The sequence below is a fragment of the Dryas octopetala genome, chromosome 9 (genome assembly GCF_963921425.1).
Source record: "Dryas octopetala chromosome 9, drDryOcto1.1, whole genome shotgun sequence".
NCBI lineage: Eukaryota > Viridiplantae > Streptophyta > Magnoliopsida > Rosales > Rosaceae > Dryas > Dryas octopetala.
The window spans coordinates 505634-529445 of NC_141374.1; the positions used below are offsets into that span (position 1 = coordinate 505634).

A 23812-nucleotide genomic window follows, 5' to 3' on the forward strand; every position below is an offset into this window, starting at 1 on the left:
CTAAATTATGACTACTGTATGTTGCTACACTCCTCTACTCCTATGCATGTTCAAATTTCTGGTGTTCCTTCTTAGTTTCAACACCAAGTGTTTACAATTTACTTTCGAAGAGTTATTCTCCAATGCAAAACGAGGATTGCAGGTTACAAGCGAGATGAGTGTCAATGGTCGGTAACCATAACCATAGAACAATGATCGATTCAGTTCTCAATTACTGAGTTGTTTTTTTTCCTCCTTTTCTGGGTACAAGGTTAGATCGAAGCCCATGTTGATGTCCCTTATAATAATGGAAACAAGAGTGAGATTTAATTTTTTTATTTGAGCTTGTTAGATATTTAGAGGGTATTTAGGACACTCGTAGCTAATGGCTTGTGTAAGCTTTTATTATAATTTTATTTAGAAGTAGAGGAGAAATACAAGGCTTTAGTAGATGTCTAAGACAATAGGACTTAGGACTATGGCTTTTAGTATTGCCTCTAACTTGTATTACAATAGGCCTTCTCATCTTATAGATGTTGCTAACCGACATACCCAAAGGACTTGGCTTTTTCTAGCCATAAATTTATCATATATTCTAGATAATTTCACAAACTCGTAAACTTCTCTAGTTAAGATAGTTACTAATAGATTTATCCAGAATACTCTTTCTTCTTATCAAGTTATCATTTAGATTTTTAGAATTATGTAGAACTATGTGAAATATTCTACCTTTAATTTGTATGAGATTTGAGAAAATTTCTAAAATTTTGTAATATTTTCCAGTAATGTGCGTTAATTTTCAACAGAGCTGAGGGGGAGAGTATCCTTGTTTGGTTAGTGTTTACAGAAGAAATTAAAATCATTTTATAGATGAGGCTGAGAATGTTGTGGAATGTAGAAGTATTTATGTTAAGAAACCAGATGCTCCCGTGGCTTGATGTTCTAGTCTTGAGTCGACGAGGAGAGACTAGAGAGAGCTCCTTCTCAGACGCACGTGAGTGGTGATAATGGTGACCAAGAATTCAACGACCATACATGTAACACAAAGCTGACATGGAACTATTCACGTGACCCAAATCCACGTGGATAAGTGGGTGGCTGGGACAGTCGAACCAATAATTTGGATCCAGCCCCACAATCACGTGTGTCCTCTCACCGCGATGCACTCCACATTTGTGGACGTCATCACCATCTCATAGGATCCTTCGTCCTTGTATTTGTTGTCCCAACTTCTATAGTAAATGAATTTGTGTGGAAACAAACTTGTATATTTATGAAAGAAACATATAGATTTATAACACTTTGTTCTTGTTTGATGCAAGATATTGGATTAGATAAGTTAAATTGTTAAATTAATGTATATTCAATGAAGAAGATGGGGAAAAGATAGATTAACCATAAGGAAAAATTTATTCCCACTAATCACACTATTTTTGTGGGGATTAGAAGATATAAGTTTTCCCTTATGACTAATCAATCTTCTTCTCATTTGATCCTTCAAATTAGAAGTTTATTCTTCGAGTACATATGAAGTAAGCTGCTTAACCTATTCAATCAAATCATATGCATCAAACGAAATCTTTGTGTGTACATTTTTTGCATAATGCGAGCAACTTCATTATGTCGATATTGAAATTGTCTGGTTATAGGGATCACTGAATAATTCACATCCCACATAGTTGCATATAAATAATATTAGGACTAGGTTTGGTTCAGTTCGATTCTGCTCAGTTTTAGGGATGAATCGCGGACCGAACCGATTACAAGGAATTGATTCGGTTTAGTTCTACCGGTAAAAGTATTCACAATCAAACCGAACCAAACCTAATCCTATATGTTCAATCGGTTTGGCCTGGCATTTTTTTTTTTTCCTGTTTTAACTTATTGACCAAAATCTTCAAGCTGGAAATAGCACAACAAAGAGTGACTCAGTGACATATAAGGTTGCAATCCAACAAACTATAAAACTTTTTGTATACTAAAATCTAGCAAGATATTCCCTTTAGGGAATTAACCACTGAAACAACCAATTTCTATGATTCAATAAATATAGATTCACTATCAATTCCCTAATTCTCATCTTTAACAATTGCCAAAGTCACAAGTTGGTTCAGGTATTGAGAAAGTAAATGGCCTCAATTCAGCAAGAAAATTCTTGATCATCATAATTTATATGTTCAGGTAGAAACAACCAATTTCTATGATTCAACATGTACAACATTACCCACAATTCTAGTTCAAATTTAATAAATTGGAACATAATCAAACATAAAATTTATAATACTGAGAAAAAAATTCAACAAATCCAAAAAGAAAAATCGAACTTGAAAAAATTGAACAGAATTTCGATTAGGGTTTCAAAATCATACTTGATTTTGAAAGTTTTCCTTGGCAGTGGATTGAAACTCGAGATTGATGAGAAGAATTCAAGAACCCCTGAAAACGAAATTAGGGTTTGTTGAGTTCCTTTGAACCCCCCAAAATGGAAATCGGGGGAATTGAAGGAGATGAAACATAAAAAAGAGAAGGAAGACTAACTTCGTGAGGGGTGGGTTTCACTGATTTCGATTTGGGGGAGTGGGTTTGAATGAGTGAGGCCGTGAGGTCGGAGGTGAGGGAGAATGAGTGAAAGAGAAATGGAGAATGAGAGTGGGAGATAGAGAATGAGTGTGAGAGAATTAGAGAGAGAGAGAGAATGAATAGAGGGACTAAGGGGGTCAAAGGTCATAGGCAGGTGGTTCGCAGTGCCTGCGAGAGACAATGAGAGAGGGAGAGTGTCGGGCTGAGAGAGAATGAGAGGGTGTGAGAGTCTGAGAGTGAAACAAGATAGGAGGAGAATGGATTGATGGGGAAAGCAAATAACCAAAATGATGTCATTTCATAGTTTTCATGCAGCCATCGGTTCAATTCGAACTGATCCGAACCAAAAGGATGGTCGATTCGGTTCGATTTTTGGTCAAAGACCGACTTTTTTGGTTTGGTTCGGTCGCTTTTTGGTTTTCAAACCCACCCCCAAATAAAATACTAGCTACTTTCATAAACCATGATGCATTCGTACTATTTTATCATGCTGATCGTCACATGCTAATGCAATATGATCGGCAATTCAAAAGATAACACATATCTTTTTTATTTTTAAAAAACCATGTATTGCGAAAATATTTGTTTTCTTCAAGTATGAAGTATTGAATTCCTTTGAGTGATCCATCGCATCAATACAATAATTTGAAATGACAATTCACCAAAGTTTTTGTCATATAACCGAAAGGGCAAAAGTGCAGGAGCTTTAGGACTATGCCCCATCTTACATAAACAAGGATGCATTCTACTATTCCTCCTAAATTCATGCATGAATTTGATCAGTAGATCGATTTGTCCCAGACATAAAATAGCCACTCCATGGGCCCTTCATGTATTTCACCTCATCTTAAGTCCTTTAGTGGTGCATATACCGAAACCAACCCTCACCTACCCAGCCACCCAGAATCAAAAAAGAAAGGGCGTACCTCAGACTCAAGATGAAATCAGTCGTTCCATATTTATATGGCTTTCAGATGGGGGGCATAAAATAAGAAGATGACATCAAGTTTAGTTTATGATATGACCAACATCAGCTTTAGCTGGTGTATGACTGTCTTCGTCATTGACTTATACTAAGCATTTCACCATCAGACAGACATAAGTTTGTACTTTGTATCTAACCATTTCTCTTCAAGAGTTTGGGATAAAGTGGCAAGCAAATTTCCCACATCATCATCCTCATCTCTGAACTTACATACAATCTCCACTATGTGAGATTGAGATTGTATTTGCTCTTTCATAAAAAAGGAATTAAAGATAGGAGAATAGGATTCTAGGAGGCAAAAGATTCCATCAACCACTTGTTTCAAACTTTCATAATGAAAAGAGCAAGAAAGAAAAAAAAAAATGTATTGAAAAGAGAACTAAAATCTATATAAATTTGACTAAAGCAAACAAAGTGGCAAGAGAAATGACATTATCTTTTCTTAGAAAAATACTATTCTTCCCAAACTCTTTTTCCAACTCTTCCCAACTAGGTTCCAAAATATTACAGGTCTCATTTCATGCAAGAGAATGGAAACAAAAAATAATAGAAAAAAACAAGTTGGGATGAATAACATTTTAATATGTCGTATCTTGCCCCACAAATTCTAGGCACATGCGAGGTGCTAGCTTAGATGATGCATCTGACTGTTTTAGTTCCTTTGCATTGAGAGGTTTGGAGTCACATTTTCTATATTGTGCTATACTGACCCAATCGAACTGCCACTTTTCCATAGAACTTTCTTGCCCTGTAGACCTTCATTGATATCACATTCTTCCAATAGGACTGCACAATCTTAAAAATCAAAGGAACCACATCCTCCCAGCACACCATGAAGGTTACAAAAGTTACAACTTGCAACCACTCAAAGAAACAAGGCCTCTGTAGAAGGGTAGGTACTTGATACAACCTTGCATCAATGTGACTGTGAGTCAAGGTTGAATCATCTGAACTTTTTTTACTGCCTTTTGCTTACTAAAGTACTACTTTTATAACCAAATAGGTTTGTTCCAGAGGAAATAGAAGAAGAAACATATTCAAGGACAGGATTAGGACAAGAAGAGCCTCACAAAAAGCAAAACCTATATGCAAATGTTGAGAGGAAATAACCTAGTCCTGATTCGATAGACTAGCTAGCATTCCAAGGGTAAGGAATGCTCTAAACCTTGACAATATCAACCTAGCCATGAGAAGGTATTGCCAATAATCAATGACATACTCAAAAAAGGGTAAGATATTGCTTGCATTCGCATCATTAAAAAGTTTTTCATACTCAAAATGTGATGTTCATCAATGAAGATTTAAATTAGATTTGTGTTGGGTGTGCAAAACGCAATTGAAATGAAACACCAACAAGAGAAATGATGAAACAGTGAGTGGGAAAAAAAAAAAAAAGCAATAACTCCACCCGAACTACCTATTAGTCCATGGAACGAAAAAGAAAATGTGCACCATGAAAGCACAATCAATTCAACATCTTAGTCCTTATGAAAATAGATCGTAAATCGATGAATGTGTTTCTAAATTTTATTATCCAGACATTGATGTCAAAACAGCTAACATGTTTTCAATCAGACAAATGAAATGAGCCCCCACTTTATCTTTTTTGGTCAGTTTACATTGCCAGTAGAACTGTAAATAAATAGGTGTTCAAAACTGGACTTGTACACAGTTTATTTCAAAATATACAAAGGTATTTCAGGCTAACATAATTTCCACAAACATTACAATTACAAGACCTGACTGATAATTCAGCGACTTAAGACAACAGAAACACTATTGTAACTTACAACTTACAAGTTACTCCTCCGGTTTTCGATTTTTATTCTTGTTTCCATATATCAAACCAGTCTCCTGAAACACAATTCAATTCTCATTACCCAACAAGTAGTTGAGAAATTCAATTAATTTCATTTAAGACTATCACAAACTCAGATGTGGATGCGTTTCACAATACCTGAGGATCAGGAACGGGTTTCCGTTTCTCTACATACCCATGTGGATCCGAAGAAGCTAAAGCAGCCCTTTCCTGCAAACCCAAAATTAGAGTTAGCTGTTAGCTTTAGACCCTTGGTTTAATTGTCCAATTTAATCCAGAAAATAAAACATAACAAGTATGTATGTATGTATGTATGTATGTATGTAAGTAGAAGACGAACCTGTTGTTCTCGCTTGAGGTCCTGTGAGGGCTTGACCCAGAGGAAGTAGGCTAGAGTCCCAGCCACAACCCACGAGGCCATGTTGCTTCCTCCTCTTAGCCCTCCCATCGAATTCCCTACGAACGACCTCGCATTTCCCAATGTTCTTCTCCAACTGCTCGTCATTCCAGTGGGAACTTAGGGTTTTGTAGCGTCTTTCGCCGATAAGGGATTTAGGATTTTTGATTGCCAAAGTGTTCCTCCTTGTCAATGTCCGATCTGCAACTCCCAAAAACTGTTGCACCGAGACGGTGGAATCAGAAGGGCCCGCTCAAGTAAAGAAAGGAATTTAGGCCTATTGGGCCTCCCTTGCAGTCCAAGAGTTTTGATTGACTATTAGGCCTCTTGGGCCGAAATTTGATGTGGGCCCAACCCACGTGAAAAGCAAAGAGGAGAGAGAGAGGTAGACATATGATGGGCAATGTTCAGGTTCAAAATCGACAACCCATATTTTGTTACATATCCGGATCTTCTCCTAAGCTAGCTAATCTCCTAATCTAACTAAGTTTTTTATTTTAAAGTTCCATTTGTCTATTGTAAGATCCTATGGTCTACAATAATTTAGGAATTTGTTTTTCATTTATATTGTGAAATGTAAACCTTTAACTTAAAAAATAAATAAATAAATAAAGGGATTAATATCATTTTGCTCCCCAGACTATTACACTTGTATCAGTTTGCTCCTCATACTTCTAATTTGGAAAATTAAAGACTCTGACTTTTTCAATTTTGCCAATTGAGGTTCTTTTGTCAATTTACACATTTTTTATCCAAATCTTTGAGGGCAAAATGGTCCCTTCCAATTAGATCTTATCATTTTTTCTTCATGCATCATTTTTCCTCTTTTATTTCTTGCTAAATTTTGCTTGATCATCTCGACATTTTAGATGAAAAATGTATAAATTGACGGAATAACCTTAATTGGCAAAATTGAAAAAGTCAGGGTCCTTAATTTTCCAAATTAGAAGTCTGGGGAGCAAACTGATACATGTGTAATAGTCTGGGGAGCAAAATGACATTAATCCCATAAATAAATGAAAACGTAGACTTTTTTTCCCGATGAATTCGTCTCCTACATAGAACCCTTGGCTGCCAAGGACAAAATAAAAAATATCATGCCATTGCTGCCAGAGCTAACAACTTGCTCAAGTTCACTCCATGAATTGGTTGCTCAAATTTGTCTTGACATGGTAATTCGGATTGATTCTGAAAGCATATTATCTCTCTCTCTCTTTCTCTCTCTCTCTCTCTCTTCTATGTCTGACTTACAACAATCAAAAGATCTGCTTTTTGCAACCATGTTGAATTCCTTGGGTTCAAATTGGTATCCAATAGCCCAACGACACCTCTTCAAAATTCCCAATCCCAATTCTTGAAGCTCCCTAGTTTTGTTGAAAAAAATGAATGAATAAATAAAAAAAATAAAAAAGAATAAAAAAATATATTTGCGTTTTCATATATGTAGCATGAAATTTTCACAACCAGATGTTCTATAACAAAATGGTACAATTAAGTTTCTAGGTTATTCACATTCATTGATTTGATATCATTTTTTTAGCAGATTCAGTGGGGTAACTTTGTGGATGCAACCAATTCATGGAGTGAACCTGAGCAAGTCGTTAGCTTTGGTAGCAATGGCGTGGTATAATATTCTCCCATGTTTTCGTTTATTTATTTATTTTTAAGTTAAAAGGTTTATATTTCACAATTTAAATGAAAAACAAATTCCTAAATTATTGTAGCCATAGGATCTTATAAGCCCTTCCACAGTGAAGGTCTGAGTTTGATTCTGATTTATATCTGAAAAGTGACATGATTCCTACCTAAATAGTGCTGAGAGTGATTTCTATATTTGTTGTATCCACAGTAGTGCTAAGAGTGATATTTGAGAGTAATATTGTTGTACCAAATTAATTCAGGCCTAATCTTAATTAATGATCATTAATTTTTATTTTTAATTATGAAAATTATACCAATGTCATTATTTTAATAAAATCTTTAAAAAGAGTCCAATTTTTCATATATTTAAATATTAATTATTTGAAGAGTAGAGAATTACTTTTTTTTTTTATCTTGATCTAATGCACCATTTAATAAAGGTTAATTAATGCACCAAAATTTCACACACAACACACAAATTTATTTCATTTCATAAACATGAACCATAAACTGGGCACATACGTAACTTGCATAAGGAAAAATAATAAAAAAAATGAAAAATAAGCAACACACATAGATAATAATTGAAAAAAAATAAGAAAAGAAATAACAATGATCAATGTAATTTGGTATTAGGTGGCGCAGCTGCCTAATAAACTCAATTAAAACCACACTGAGTTATAGGACCTCAATTTTTTGCTTAAGTGTTGACTCAGAAACTAATCAAATAAACATAAATCTGAACCTCAAATTGACTCTCGAAATAAACTCACAGATCTTGCATCCAACTTAAATCAAACACATGCAAATGCCAAGTGACAACCTAAGCACTCAAAAGATCCATCATTGTAGGCATCTCAGTGCTAGCAACAACTAAAGTGGTGTGTGATTGTTTTGCAAAGTGTATTCACCTTTCAAGGGTTTAAGTTATCATGCTCATGTGAGAAATGTGTGTTCATTATGTTTGTATTTCAGATTAAACATTAGCAACACAGAGAAGGCAGAGATACAATTTTGGTGCCTGGAAAAACCAAAAATGGGTTAAAAAATCAAAGGTCTTTTTGGGCTGACCAGACAATCCACTATTCAAGAGTTTCAATACAAGGGAAAGCACACAAACACACTCATTCACTTAAATCATAATCTAAGTGGCAGTTTATTACCCTTGTGCAAACTTTTTGAGCCAAGTAATCAATCTATCATGTCATTGGCAGCTCACAGCTTGAGCTCTTCAATGCACGACACCGACGACAAACAGGCACAACGGAAACGGAACAGATGCTATGAAATGCAACTGAGGATTCTATAAGAATCAGCTCCTTCAAGTAATCAAAACTTGAAGTAGTCGATGGAGAATCCAATACTAAAATCTATATGAATGTTTCAAGATGATGATGAACATAAAACCAACTCAGATTTTAGAAAACACAAAAATCACTTTGAAAGATCAATTTTCATCAAAAACCAATTTTCTCACTATAACTCTCTCTAAAACAACACAGAGACAAATTCAATGAATTCAAGAGTTACCCACAAAAGAGATGACACCCTTTGTTTTGTACAAACTATTCTCACCTAATCGGGACACATGGATGATTCCTACTTGTTTGAGCTAAGGACAAAATGACAGCAAAAAAGGAATGTCCAAGAATGGAATCATAGGCTGGTTTGTGATGAGAAGGATGATGTGGATTGAGATAAGAGAGGAATGAAATATTTGCGCGCAGCAAACAAAATATCCACATGTGAGTGAGTGTGAGTTGGGAGAGACAGTACAGTGCACGTGAGTGTGTGTAGGAGATAATGAACAGTGCACGTGAGTGAGAAATTTGAGCAGAGGGATATTCACATGGTGTGTGCGTGAATTTTGAGCTAAGGAATAAAAACTCATGTGCACAACACATGTTTCTTATTAAGGAAAGCCTATTTAAAACATGTAAGGAATTAATTCACTACACATGAAAAATGATGCATGAGATGCATTTCACCTTAGTCCACTTGTTTTGATTTTTCCATTCTTGATCTCCTCAACCCAAAACAAACTCTAACAAGCTAATTGTAAATTCTAGGGGTGGGCATTTTAACCGCGGACCGCCAAAACCGGCCGAACCGCACCGCAAAAAACCACGTTTGACAAAAAAAAGTCAACACCGCCAAAAAAACCGAACCGCACCACTTCTCTCTGGTTCCGGTTCTACACCTTATTTAACCGCACCGAACCGAACCGCACCGCATACTTGCAAAAAATATATTTTTTTATATTTTATACACATATTGTCATATACACCATTTTATATATTTTTTATATATATTTATACCATTTTTATATACTTTTTATACACTTTTTGTACACATTTTTATACACTTTAGACCCTAAACCCTAAACCCTAATAAAATATTGGGTGCAGGTATGACTTTTGAGGCTTTGAGTTGCTTGAGGTTTTGACTTTTGAGGTCTGATTTGTTTGGTTTCAGCTGCTGCCTAGTTGCTGCCTGCTGGAGGTTTTAGCTGCTGCCTGCTGCCTAGTGCCTGCTGCCTAAGTTAAAACTTTGTTATTTTTGGCCTTTTGGTTGGTCTATTGGTTTGTAAACTTTGTTATTTTTTGGTTGGTTTGTAAGTTAATTAACTTAATTGGTTTACTTTGTTATTTTTTGGTTGGTCTATAAGTTAGTTAACTTAATTGGTTAACTTTGTTATTTTGTTTGGTTGGTTTGTAAGTTACTAAGTTGTAGACTTGTAGTCACTTTATTTGTTTGATTTTGAAGCAGGTTTATAACTTGTAGTAAACTAGTAACTAGTAAATTAGTAACTTTGTTTTAAGCAGGTTCTTAACTTGTAGTTGTAGTCATTATAATTGATTTTGTTTTTAACTTTTAAGTTTTAAGTAATAAGCAGGTTAAGCAAAGTTTAATGTGTGAGTCTTTTTGGTTAAGTTCATTGAATTAACTTGTAAATTTGTTTTCTTGTTGCCAAAACTTGTTAATTAGGATGGGTTTGCATCATTAAATAATTGGGCTTAGGCTTAAAAAAACAAGTGTGAGGCCCAAAAGTGTCAATCTGAATAATAGCCCATTAGGCCCAGAACCGTGGTGAAGAACTGCACCGCACCGCATCTTGAATGGTCTGGTTTGGTTTGGTTTTTTTTATTTTTTTCACGGTTTTATGCACCGAACCGCACAGTCTATTCATGTCTGGCGCGGTGCACGGTTCCGGGGGAAAAGTGAGTCGAACCGCACCGCACCGCGCCCACCCCTAGTAAATTCTATCCTAAAGCTTGTTGAATGTGGCAAATATAAAATAAACATAATGATTTTGGCAAGGAAAATCTAATTTAAAAATTCTTAGAACTAACAATCAATAGCTTCGATTTGCTTGGATGAGACTCCCTTCGCGACTCCAGAGGTGGGCAATTAGATCTTGCTTAAGTTTTAGGTTCTGGGCAATTAGAAGTAGTTGGTTATGAGCAAATGTTGCCTTGTTGCCCGGTCCCAAGGGACATATCGCTGTGTGTTGGAGGTACCACCATGGATCGGTTGTTGCTCACCATAATATTGGTCACAGCTCTGGCTGCAATCACCATCAAATTTCAAATTTCTTCTTCTAACTCATCTTTTTCAGTGGTATCGTGACAAGACACCAAGTTTGGGTTTATGAACGGCATCCTGAAAGATGAATTATTGGTAAACTAGGTGAACACATGAATATTTAAAGAAAAAAGTGGACGTAAAATTTTATCATGTCAGAAGCTTATCTCTTTGAAATCTAAATGAATCTGAATCTTATCTTGACAAAATCCAATCCGTACGTAATCTTATCATGTCAATTTAACATATATATATCTCTTCAAAATCTAAATGAATCTGAACCTTATTTTGACAAAATCCAATTTGTACGTAATCTTATCATGTCAATTTGACGTATCTCTTCAAAATCTAAATGAATTTGAACCTCATCTTGACAAAATCCACTCTGTATATAATCTGTATTATGTTAGGGGGTGATAGTTATGAAAAGGCGCATTTGGAGTCGAAAGTAGATTCATTAAAATAATTGGAATTACAAACACAATTGAAAATACAATATGCTTACAACATAATCGAAAATACAATGATAAACTACTCATGAGGTGGAAAATCCATATTTGGATAGTAGTACCTGGCGGATGTTGACGTGCCCTCATTCTTTGCATTAGCCCTATCACGTGCACTCAATTTTTCTTGCACTTCAATTTGATGTTGTTCCCAAAATGCTTTTCGTGCCCCGTGCTTGGTATCTGTGTCTATTTTCATGACCTCCACATCTTTTTGTTCCCTTTGCTCTTCATCAATCATCTTCTCTCTAGCTAGGCGCTGAGCATCAAGAACCTGCTCCCTTTGGTAGAATTTCTCCATGTGATTGGCAATTTTGTTCACGTTCGGATTATCTTGCTTAGTCTTTTTTGAAAGATTTCCTCCAAGTGGCCTAGAACGGGCATTAGATAGTGGTTGAAATGCCAGTGCTTCCTCAGCTGGGGTTTCTGCATTGGAGTCGTCATTTGGTGTTTTATCAATGTCGGTGGGGGTGTTGGTATCGGCAACGTTTGAAGAACCCCACTTCACACAGTGTCTTGTAATAATGGCCATATATGGGAAAACCTGAAAGATTTGTTTTTATTTAAAGATTTATACCGCGCATATGCTTGATCCACCTATACAAATGATTCGAAAGAAATTAATAATTAGGTATACGGAAAACATATAACTCAAATAATTTGTTAAAAAAAAAAAACTCACCAACATGTCATTATTGACACCGCTAGCACACTCTCTTTGAGCCGCAAGGTAGTTAGTCCACATTTTTGTGCAATAATGGCTTATTGTCCTAAAATGAGCTTTGAGAGCGTCGGGTTGTCGACCCAAGGAGCGGGCTTAGGGATAATTCTCAATATATATATAGCGTGAATTTCTGCCCACCACTCGGGATTTCTTTGATTGGCACCAAGGGTCTGATTCAACGTTTTTGCTAGCCAAGTCTTCACGAGAGCAATTTCTTCATCGCTCGACCACGACGAACCTTTCTTCCCTATCAATGAAAAAACAAAAATTTATGTAAGACTTTTTTGAGAGAAAAAGATTGATGAATGTGTGAAAATGGATGAAGATAAGGGTGTATTTATAGAAAAAAAATATGAAACTAGCCGTTGGAGTTCCTCCCATATTTTCTATAATTTTTTTAATAATTTTTCTATAATTTTTTGCATTTTTCTATGATTTTTTTATTAATTATTCAATTAAAAATACGTAGTATTTAATCTTGTATGTTGATCTCAAACGGACAAGTCATTAAAGCCATTAGATTGCAACGGTCATGAGTCTGCAGCTGGTATGAAGGTGCGCCAGTGTGGGTCCCGCGTCAGAAATGCAAATCACGTGGGCTGCTTTATTTGTTGGCAGGCTGCTTTTGATTGTTGGTGGGCCAACTGCCAGGGATAGAAATCAAACTCACTGATGTTTAGGAATTAACATCACAAATAGAAATTAGGCCAAATAGAAATCTATATCTCCGGCCCACTATGAGAGTGGATTTCTATTTTTGAGTTTGATTTATTGGAATTAAAATCAAACTCAGGCTTTCACTGTGGAAGGCCTAATAGACACATGACACTTTAAAGTAAAAAGCTTAGCTAGCTTAGGAGAGGATTCGAATCCTTTTGTTACGTTGGGTTGTCTGAATTTTGAACAGTTCAGAGTATTGGACCGTTGTGTTTGATTTTTTTTAATTCATAAATTTACCAATAAATGAAAGAAATAATAAGAAAATTTTGGAAAGATTTTGAAGGTTGGTATTAGGTGGTTTATCTGCCTAATTAACCTGATTAGAAACACGATTAGTGATGAGAACCAATTTTTGATTAACTGATCACAACAGAAAGTATTCTACTCGTGCACCTAGCGACCAATCAAACAAGTAATAATCTGTAGCTACAGATTGACACTCGAAAACAAAACACAAATTTTGCAACCAACACAAATCAAACACACACAAGGATTAAGTGACAACCTATGCACTCAAATGATCCATCAGTGTAAGCATCCAAGTGCTATCAATAACTAAAGTGGTGTGTGAGCAGATTTTCAAACTTTCATTTAGCATTCAAAAGGTTAAGTTAACATGCTAAAGTGGAGTGTGTGATTTTGTGATAGAATTTTCAAATTAATAATAAACAACACAATGAAGATAAACAACAAACAAGACACAAGATTGTTCATCCAGAAAAACCCCTAACGATTAAAAATCCGGGGGACTTTTCCAGCTGATCAAGCAATCCACTATCAAGGGTTTCAATACAAGCAATCACACAACAAGCTAAATCACTTTAGTCCTAATACTAAGTGGCAGCTTCTTACCATTGTGCATCCATGTGCAAACACCTTGAAGCTAGCAATCAGTCATTCATGCCATTGGCAGCTTCTTCTCGAGCTCTTTAACGCACGGCACCAATCGCAACCAAGCAAGTGGATTCCAAAGATAATGCTATGAAATGCAAGTATGGATTCTTTAAAAATCAGCTCCCTCAAGATACAAAACTTAGAGAAGTTGATGGAGAATCTAAAATCTAAAATCTAAAATCTATATGATTGTTTGATGAAGATAAAGAATACTCAAGACCCACTCAGATTGTAGAAACAAAAACCCAGATTTTAGAAAACAATTTTCATAAGAAAAATGATTTTTCCTCATTGGTATAACAAAAACACACTCTCTCTAAAAATGTCCAAGGCGTAAATTCAGAAATGAAAGAGGTGAGGAGATGTGTGAGCTGTACCCAAGGAGTTAAATTTCGTTTTTCAGGGGTATGAAAATTTGAGCATATATTCGTCAACATTTCGTCGAAATTTTCGAAATTTCGCTCTGTCTTCTCCAATAATTTCTCCTTTTTTGTTTTCTCCAGTAGTTTCTCTTTCTCTGTCTTCACTCTTCGCAAGAGAGGGAGATCCCAGCCAACTCCCGGCCATATTTAGGCAGCCCAAGAGGGGAGAAGAAATCGGGGAGGAGAGGAGGAAGAGATCGGAGAGAAGAAGAGGAAGAGAGGGAGAAGAGAAGGAGGAAGAGATTTATGCGCCTGGGCTGGAAAATGGAAGAGAGAAATGAGAGGGAAGAAGAGGCTCTGCCACGGGAAGGAAAATGGAAGGAAAAGCCGAAAAGGTGAGGAAAAGGAAGTGAAGGAAAGAGAAAGAAAAAAAAATTCACTCACGGACTCACCAAACAATATTCAAGTCAGCTAGCTAGCTGTCCACCTAAGACCCAGCTTTTATTTCTTCTCTTTTGAGGTAGGCCAACGCTGACACAGTCAAGGTTCAAATACTTAATGGATACTATTAAGTCTATTATCATGTGAAGAGAAACAAAAAGGGTGATGTGTCATGTACTTAATGGATACTATTATTATGTGAAGAGAAACAAAAAAGTAAAAAAAAAAAAAAGAGGTTAAGGGTTGATTGGGGTTTGGGATTTGGGACTTTTGGGCAATTGAAAAGATAAAAAAGAGTTTGAAGTTTCGTTTAATTATTTTTAAACTCTAAACTCTAATATATTTTTATATAAAAAATAATAAAAAATACCCTAAGAGGCCTAAACTCTAATATCTTATATTATATCATAAACAATATAGAGTATAGATTATATAGTATGAAGAATATATTAATTATATTTATTCATTATACTAAGTTTATTTAACAGTATTTGCCTTCAGCGCGCATTATATTCATCACATATCACTTGAAACCTACCATATAATTTAGTTTTTTTAATGTTTTTTTATCAATATAGTAGACAATATGTTAAATAAACATATGGTAAAGTTTCATTCAAAATTTCCGTATTTTGATAGTAATTTCCATCGAATTTTTGTCGAAATTTAAAAATCTTCGAAATTTCCGTCGAAATTTCCATCGAAATTTCCTCGAAACCCGAAATTTTATTCCTTGGCCGTACCCTACATTTTATCAAAATCATTCTTATCTAATTTAGACACTTAGAGGCTCCTCAATGGTTTGAGCAAGAGGACAAAACTAACAAAAAATAATATCCAAGAATATTGCCAAGAAAATATAAGAATAATGATGTGGCTGAGAATTAATAAAACGGTAAGAGGAAATTTTAGCCAAGCAAAATACACAGCCACCTGTACGTGTGAGATGTGGAGTGGGAGAGATGATGAATAGTGTACTGGTGCTGTGTCTGTGCGCGTGAAAACAAGTTGAAGGCTAAAGAGCTAACATCACATGTCCTTTAAAAATTGAATTAATGAAAGTTTAGCTCATGTGTCGTGCATAGGCCTCACCAAAAAGCCCAAGGCCCGAAGCCCGCCTGGCCCATTAGGCTCAAAGCCCAATCTAGCCCGAAATTTGAGCTGGCCCGGCCCGGCCCGAAAGTCCCTTGGGCTGGGCTTGGGCCAGCTCCTTGAAGCCCACGGCCCGCCCGAAGCCCGGCCCGATTAGGCCCGCTCGAAGCCTAGTCCAAAGCCCGTTTACACACAAATATATCTTCAATAAAAAAAAAATATAAGATTTTGACTATGTTTTGATTCGAACATTAGACCTCACAGAACTAGCTTCAACTCTTAACCAACTAAGCTGACTAGGTTATTTGTCTAGTTTGTGAATCATAACATATTTAATACGTTTTTTGTTTGTTTACTCCAATAAATTAGGTTTTACATAATTTTTATATAATTAATATAATGTATTAATAATTTAATATATAAGGAATCTCAAGTTTTGTATTAAATATTTAAATGGATTATTTGGGATTTGGATTGTTTTAAAAGTATTATTTGGGGTTTGGTTTGGGGTTTAGAGTTTTTATTACAAATGTTTTATAAACATACGATGAAATTGTATTTTCAACGATCTAAACCGTTCATTTTTTAGTTATTCACTCAAATATCATCCCTGCAAAAAATTAGCTCAATCGGAGATGTAGAAGTTAGGTAACGGTGGTCCAACTTATGAACGATCGTGGTTTTTCTAATGATAATCGAACAGGTAAATGAATTCCGATTTGGCCAATTTTTTGTAAGGATGATCTTTGACTATAAACATAGAAAATTAACGGCTCAGATTGTTGAAATTACGTTGTGGTTTTCACAATTATGAAAACGACAAGGTTTCAATGGGAAAGTTATTAGAATTATACTTTTCAAGTGTATTTATATGTAGAAGCTCACATCTCAATCGTGTTTTTAACGATCTGAACCGTTCATGTTTTAGTTTCCCACTCAAAGATAATCCATGCAAAAAATAAGCTCAATCAAAGATGTAAAAGTGAGGTAACGGTGGTCGAATTAATGAACGATCGTGGTTTAATAACTTTAATTATAGTTGTATTATAAAAGTTGTATATACACATGTACATTTATGTTTTATTATAGTTGTAATGTTGTATATAATTTAAAAGTTTATTATTTATGGTATTACACTATTACTAACATAATAGTATTATATAATAACTTAATAAGCATATTAATTATTTATTGAAGTAAACAAACGAAAGAGCTATTAAATATGTTATGATTCACAAACTAGACAAATAAACTAGTCAGCTCAGTTTGTTGAGAGTTGAAATTTGTTATGTGAGGTCTCATGTTCAAATCACAACATAGCCAAAATTTGATATTTTTTTATTGAAGATATATATATATGTGTGTAAATAGACTTTGGGCCCATTATGGGCCGCCCGTTCGGGCCCAGCCCGGCCCGCAAGCCCCGAGCCCGATGGGCCGGCCTTGGGCTTGTGTTAAGGCCCAAGCCTGGCCCGGCCCGAAGCCCAATTGGGCTCTTCTAATTCAAGCCCAAGCCCGGCCCGAACCCAAAAGATTTGGGCCGAGCTGGCCCAGCCCGGCACATTGCCGACCCTTAGCCGTGCATATGCTTGTTTAAAAGCATGAAATGAGCTATAAAAGCCAATTTACGAAATGAGTTTTGAAGTATCAACAGTCATACTGATTTCGTGAAATCATAAAATGCATTATACCTTAGAGCTTTTGCATTGCAACTTCAATCTTGATTTCTTTATCCCAAGTGTTTTTAACCTTAATTCTAGCCTAGAGTTTGTGAGTGAATAATTAAAAATAATTACATTGATTTTGGCAAGGAAAAGCCAATTCAAAATCCTAAAATCTAACATATTTCAAAAATTTTTAGAAAAACTTTACTAATGTTTCCAACAACTACTTCACCCAAATTTATAAATGTTAAATTTGATCACGTTTTCTAAATTTTCTAACACTACCAAATTTCGTAATAAGTTAAATATATTCAATATTAGTATCATTATAAAGATCTCATCGAAATATTTACAAGGGTATAAATTTCATAATATTGAAGTTATTAAATTATATTATTGAAAACTTAATAATAAAATAAAGGTATATTCTAATTTGGTACAAAAATTTGACTTTTAGCACAATTTGAACAAAAATAACTATTATTCTCACTATGAGTACTATTCATGCTAAAAATATTAGTCTCACTTGTAGATTGGGCATTAAGGCCTTCCACACCATCCATGTGAGAAGGAGAGACTGAGTCGAGAGAAAGAAGACAAAGAGAGTGAGATAAGAAAGAGAGAGACATAGAGAAAAACAATAGATATTTACACGTGCAACAACAGACTGTATAATCTTAGTAGACTTATTGTCCTTCTCGTTAGGTTTTAGGTTGGTTGTATCTCTAGTTAAGCTTTTTAGATTTTTTGTATCTAGAGGTAATTTATTAAAAATAAAAACAACAAACAAACATTACTTATTAATTCACAAAATGCAATTTTCTATAATTGTAAACACAACATATATACTCTAATTCTAATAAAAAACATGCAGGTGTAAATAAAAAGCTAAACTGAAAAGGTTTGACAAAAACTAAAAAAAAAAAAAAAAAATTACAATTGAAAAGAAGTAAAATAGAACACTATAATTTTATACAAAACATACCGGTCTAAGAACTAAACTGAACTATAACTAAGCATGCAGGTACACAAAATTTTTGCACCTTAAGTCAAAAAGTAAACTGACATTACATCACAAACTAAATTTATTCACAAATTTCTATTGTAATTAAAGGCCCGTTTGACACTGCTTTTAAAATTGACAAAAGCGCTTTCAGATTAATAAAGCTTTTGGTTGTGTTTGGCGAAATAAATAAAAGTGCTTATGGATTATAAAAGCGCTTTTAAGTGGTTTTTTGAGAAGCACCTGTCAGGTGCTTCCTCAAGAAGCACTTCCAAGTGCTTAATTTTGCATGAAACACTTGAATTTTTTATAAAAATCTATATGTGCTTATGAGTAGAAGCACTTCCAACAAAAACTCTACTGATTATAAGCGCTTCTAAGAAGCAGTGTCAAACGGGCCCTAAATTTGAAACAACTATAAATACTACCGAAACTAAACAAGTAAAAGAATTAACTATCACAAACAAAATAAAATCAAAGACTAAACGAAAACAAAAGAAAATAGCAATCAAATCAAATCAAACAAAATCTAAGGAAAAAAATGTAAATCTTATAAACGCATGCAATCAAATCACCAATAAAAGATGAGAAAAACAACAACAAAACAAAGGATCAAAGATCAAAATCCCCACAAAGATGAAAACCTAGCAGTCAAAAACCCCCAATCGAAAATTGAAACCTTAGGGAACAAAAAAGCCAGAGAACTCGAAGATGGCAAGATCCCGATCAAAATTTCAAGTTCACGATCAAAGATTGCAACATCGCAAGCTCGAGATTCGCATCAGAAGCTCAAAACCGAGATCGAAATCTCACCACCAATATTGGAAGCTCATAATGAAAAAAAAAATAAAAAAATAAGGGTCCTTTAAGTAGAAACCCAAAATGAGAAAGCAATTAAGTAGAACCCCAAACTATCTAATGAGTGCTCGGTAGGAATTGCTGAGCGCTCGGTGGTTCTTGTCGATCGTTCAGCGTTGCAGATGTAGCCTGGATCTGCGACCTTTTCTCTGTATCTGCAACCTAAAACATGCATCTACAACCTAAAAGCTACATCTGCAATCTAAAAAGATGCATCTACAACCTAAAAAGATGCATCTACAACCTAAAAAGATGCATCTGCAATCTAAAAATGTGCAAATGCAAATGCATATTTGCATCGCCTTGCTCGGCAGGCTACCGAGCTCTCAATATAACTGAAATCAAAGAATATAATTGAATTTTTATTTTTTTTCTCTCTGCACATGCGTACACAGATAGATTGAGTTTCTAATTAATTTTTTATTTGGCTCTTAAGAATAGACAAATGACATTAATTACCTGCTTGTTTCACTAGAATCAAAATTTTATTTAGGGTTAAATACAAAAATGGTCCATAAACTTTACTGTGCATCTCAATTTAGTCTACTAAGTATAAAAAGTGTCAATTTGGTCCACGAACTTTTCAAATTGTACCAAACAGTACAAACGTTAACTTCTATCGAAAAATTTAACGGAAACTGGTCATGTGCATAGCAAGTGACCACACTTTCAGAGGCATTCTAGTCCGTTCATCACATTTTCATGTGACCAATTCCGTTAATTTTCGGATGAAAGTTAACGTTTGTATTGTTTTGGTATAACTTAAAAAATTCATAGACCAAATTGACATTTTTTATAATTAATGAACAAAATTAAAAATCAGTGTAAAGTTCGTGAACCATTTTATACTTTAACTCTTTTATTTATTTCTTATTTTCTTCAGTTCTTTACGTGCTGTTACAGGGTTACTGCTGTATACGGTGAGATCAAAAAAGGGACGTTTCTTTGGATTCAAAAGTGTCAAATGACGTCAAAGACTCAAAGGAAAGAAAATGACGGTGCGAGGAAGAGCGAGAAAAAGAAAGCAGAACTATCTAGTGAGTAGTGACTGAAAAATATGCTTTTATATTAGGCTCTTCTCGTGAACAGTTGAACCTTTAAGGCTACCCTAAAAAGAATATGCATTAACACAGAGAGAGAGAGAGAGAGAGAGAGAGAGAGAGAGAGAGAGAGTTGTTCGTACTAAAATGGCGGTTGAGAAGGGAAGGTTTTGTGTAACAGGGGCTGGAGGGTTCGTTGGCTCCTGGGTCGTTAAGCTTCTCCTTTCCAAGGATTGCGTTGTCCACGGAACCGTTAGAGAACCCGGTAATTCCTTCTCTTTCTTCCTTTTGTTCATTCATTCTTTAGTAAATTATTGTGAACAATACACTTTCTATTTTTATTGTTTGCTATGTTACTGTTTCATCGCCGGATGCATCTGTTTTTCATTTTCATTAATTATCAGCTAGATCTCGCTTATATTGATTAAATATTACATATTTCCTGTTTAATTAACGAAAAAGGTATACATCAATAACAACTAGCAAAATCTTGGAAATGGGTGCATTGTGAAATTCTTGATAATACTGTGTCTGTGTGTGTGTATGCAGGGAATGACAAGTACGCCCACTTGAAAAAACTTGACAAGGCATCTGAGAACCTGAAACTATTCAAAGCGGAGTTATTGAACTATGACTCCCTTTGCGCAGCAATTGTAGGTTGCGACGGAGTTTTTCATGTTGCCAGCCCAGTTCCGTCCACCACCGTGCCAAATCCTGAGGCAAGAATCTTATCTTTCTCTCATTCACCCCCCAATACACTCGTTTGTCTTGTTCGCATAACAATGGTTCTAACTTCTAAGCTATATAATGAATATGATTCCTGCAGTATTTGAAGGATTGTACAGTGAGTGTATGTATGGTTCATAAAATTTTAGTGTGCTAAGGTAATATTTTGATGTATCTCTGTTGCAGGTACAAGTGATTGAACCTGCCGTGAAGGGAACCCTTAATGTACTTAAAGCATGTGTTGAAGCAAAAGTCAAGCGAGTTGTGTTTGTGTCCTCTGTTGCTGCTGTGTCCATGAATCCTAGGTGGTCTCAAGGTCAAGTGTTGGATGAAACTTGTTGGTCGGACAAGGAATATTGCAGAAAAACTGAGGTAATTACCCCATGATCACCAATTATAATTGTCTGATGAACGGTCTTAATGATCAATGCAGCTTGTAATACGTACAGTAGTGGAACCAAGAAATGAAAACACATACACACTAAGAAGAAGAGAATACCAAGAACAAAAGACTTCTATAATAACAATTTGTGATTGTCCAGGGAATATCAAGAGAATAGGAGTAAAAGAGTGAAGACTCTATATATACTATGAAGTTTTTATAGAAATAGTAATCCTAAAGAAATGTGAATAATCCTCATTAAAACTGGAAAGTAAAAAAAAAAAAAAAAATAGGAAACAGGAACTTACCCTTGTTCAGAAGTTTGGAGATTGACCAAAATCCTAAAACTACATATGTAATTAGAATCATGACAAGCTCTTTTTGAAATTGAAATTTAGATTTTACATTTAGAGGTTATTACAAAAACAAAATTTACTAAAACAGTAAATTTGTGTGTTTATTTATTGAGGCATAAAAAATGTAATTTTATTGGAAAAAAATGTTAGGGTCCATGGAAAAGCTATACATCTTGAAGATCTTGACCCTTCATTTAGGTAGAACTCATCCATGTAGATCTTGTTCATAATTTCATCTAGTGCCTTTTTGCTTTCTTAGAATGAGACAAATCCATGTAGGCACTAGCTATGCAGACTGCATCACTTTACTCTTAAGTTATTTTATTGTCATTATATCACATTCTTATTAGGTGTTACAAAATTTAGCAATTATGAACATAGACTGATCTCTACTGCAATAAATCTACATTTGTATGTTGACTGTCTAGTTATTGTTTTGCTAGAATTGGTATTGCCTTTCAAAAACTGAAGCAGAATGTGAGGCACTGGAGTTTGCAAAAAGAACTGGGCTTGACCTTATAACTGTTTGTCCTACACTTGTATGGGGACCAATTCTGCAGTCCACTGCAAATGCAAGGTCCTTGTCAAGTTTTTGAAGGGTACTTACTTTTGACATAAACACATGGTGCATTAATTTAGTTTTAAAAAAAGCTCATCTTTAGGTAACTGTCTACATATTCTGTTTGGTTTGTCTATTTTTGTCTCCCATTTTGGTTTTTATGAAGCAGGATCTAGGTTTAGCCCCCATTCATGATCTTTAGTAAGTTGCACATAGGGCTGCATTTTCTCATAATCTATATTATACATATTAACTGGCTTTAACAATGTCTTCATGCAGAAGGGTATGAGTCATTGGAAAACAAGCACCGTAAAATAGTTGATGTTCAAGATGTAGCTGAAGCACTCCTTCTGGCATATGAGAAGCCTGAGGCTGAAGGAAGGTACATATGCACTGCTCACAATACCAAGGCAGGGGATATTTTTGAGAAGCTGAGGAGCATTTATCCTAATTACAATTATCCTAAAAAGTAAGGTTTTCCTTTTACTTTAATAGTTGGAATTAGAATGAGGGACTTTGTACTTCTGAATTAATGGACAAGAATTTCTGTTGTTATGGTTTGCTTTCTTTACTAATTTGAGTATGCATGTGTATGTATATTGGCAGATTTGTTGAAGTAGAAGGAGAAACAAGGGTGAGCTCCGAGAAACTGCAAAGGCTGGGTTGGAGTTACCGTGCATTGGAAGAGACTCTCATTGACTCTGTTGAAAGCTATAGAGAGGTTGGACTCTTAGATTGAACCATCTCACGAAGATGAAAACTTGTCTCAACTATTGCAAAACTTGTCTCAACTATTGCAATGCCAATTAAGCTTGTGGAATCCAGAGGACCAATATGTACTTCTAATGTGAGATTCTTCATTTAATGGTAAATAAGGGATCTCTTGTGGGACTCATTCCACTTTGTAATTGGACGATCGTAGTCGTCTATATTTTATGGATCAACTTTGCAAAAAATTAGATAAATCAGAAACATCATTTAACTGTTTAATTAAATAGTCATCCTTTCAAGTGTTTGTCTAAAACATTATGTTTGTTAATTTATTTGATTAAAATTAGATATCTTAATGATTGTTTATTTGTTTAATTTTTTGCAGAGATGATTTTTGAATAGAAACTTACAAATTTGTCAAATTGAATTGTTAAAATACGATATAGAATGTCCCCCCGAAGAATCACTTAAATAAAATTATTTAAGTAGCTTGCATCCTTCAAATTAAGACAGGAGACGTGTCTTTGCTGTGATGGAGTCGTATTGTCCCCTAAGATTAGGTCTTGACTCTCATTATATCTCAAAATCTTTTTGAAATCTTTGGATGATGATAGAGGAAAGATGCCTAAACTGCTAAACAGTCATCTCCATTATTATCCCCCACTGAATGATGGCTCTTGCATGGTATGAGAGGTTATTTCTTCATCTTTGGATGATAGAGATGAAGCATTTGTCATCTCATCTTTTGACTGAATTAATAATTGAATTTGTGATTTTAACTCTTCTTT

General features: G+C 35.0%; 1 protein-coding gene and 1 pseudogene across 2 annotated transcripts; one reads left to right on the forward strand and one right to left on the reverse strand.

Annotated features, from left to right (window-relative positions):
- Positions 1-5115: 5115 nt before the first annotated feature.
- LOC147273020 (subtilisin-like protease) lies at positions 5116-5967 on the reverse strand. The gene is made up of 3 exons (XM_086227925.1): positions 5704-5967; positions 5502-5573; positions 5116-5398 (listed from the first exon to the last, which is right to left on the reverse strand). The coding sequence occupies exons 1-3, from the start codon at positions 5866-5868 to the stop codon at positions 5345-5347; spliced, it is 291 nt and encodes a 96-aa protein (XP_086084051.1). The 5' UTR covers positions 5869-5967; the 3' UTR covers positions 5116-5344.
- Positions 5968-20387: 14420 nt separating this feature from the next.
- LOC147273021 (cinnamoyl-CoA reductase 1-like) lies at positions 20388-23323 on the forward strand (annotated as a pseudogene). Its single transcript, XR_015124194.1, has 6 exons — positions 20388-20555; positions 20840-21009; positions 21203-21388; positions 22198-22353; positions 22593-22782; positions 22920-23323. The product of XR_015124194.1 is annotated as a cinnamoyl-CoA reductase 1-like (transcript).
- The last annotated feature ends 489 nt before the right edge of the window (positions 23324-23812 follow it).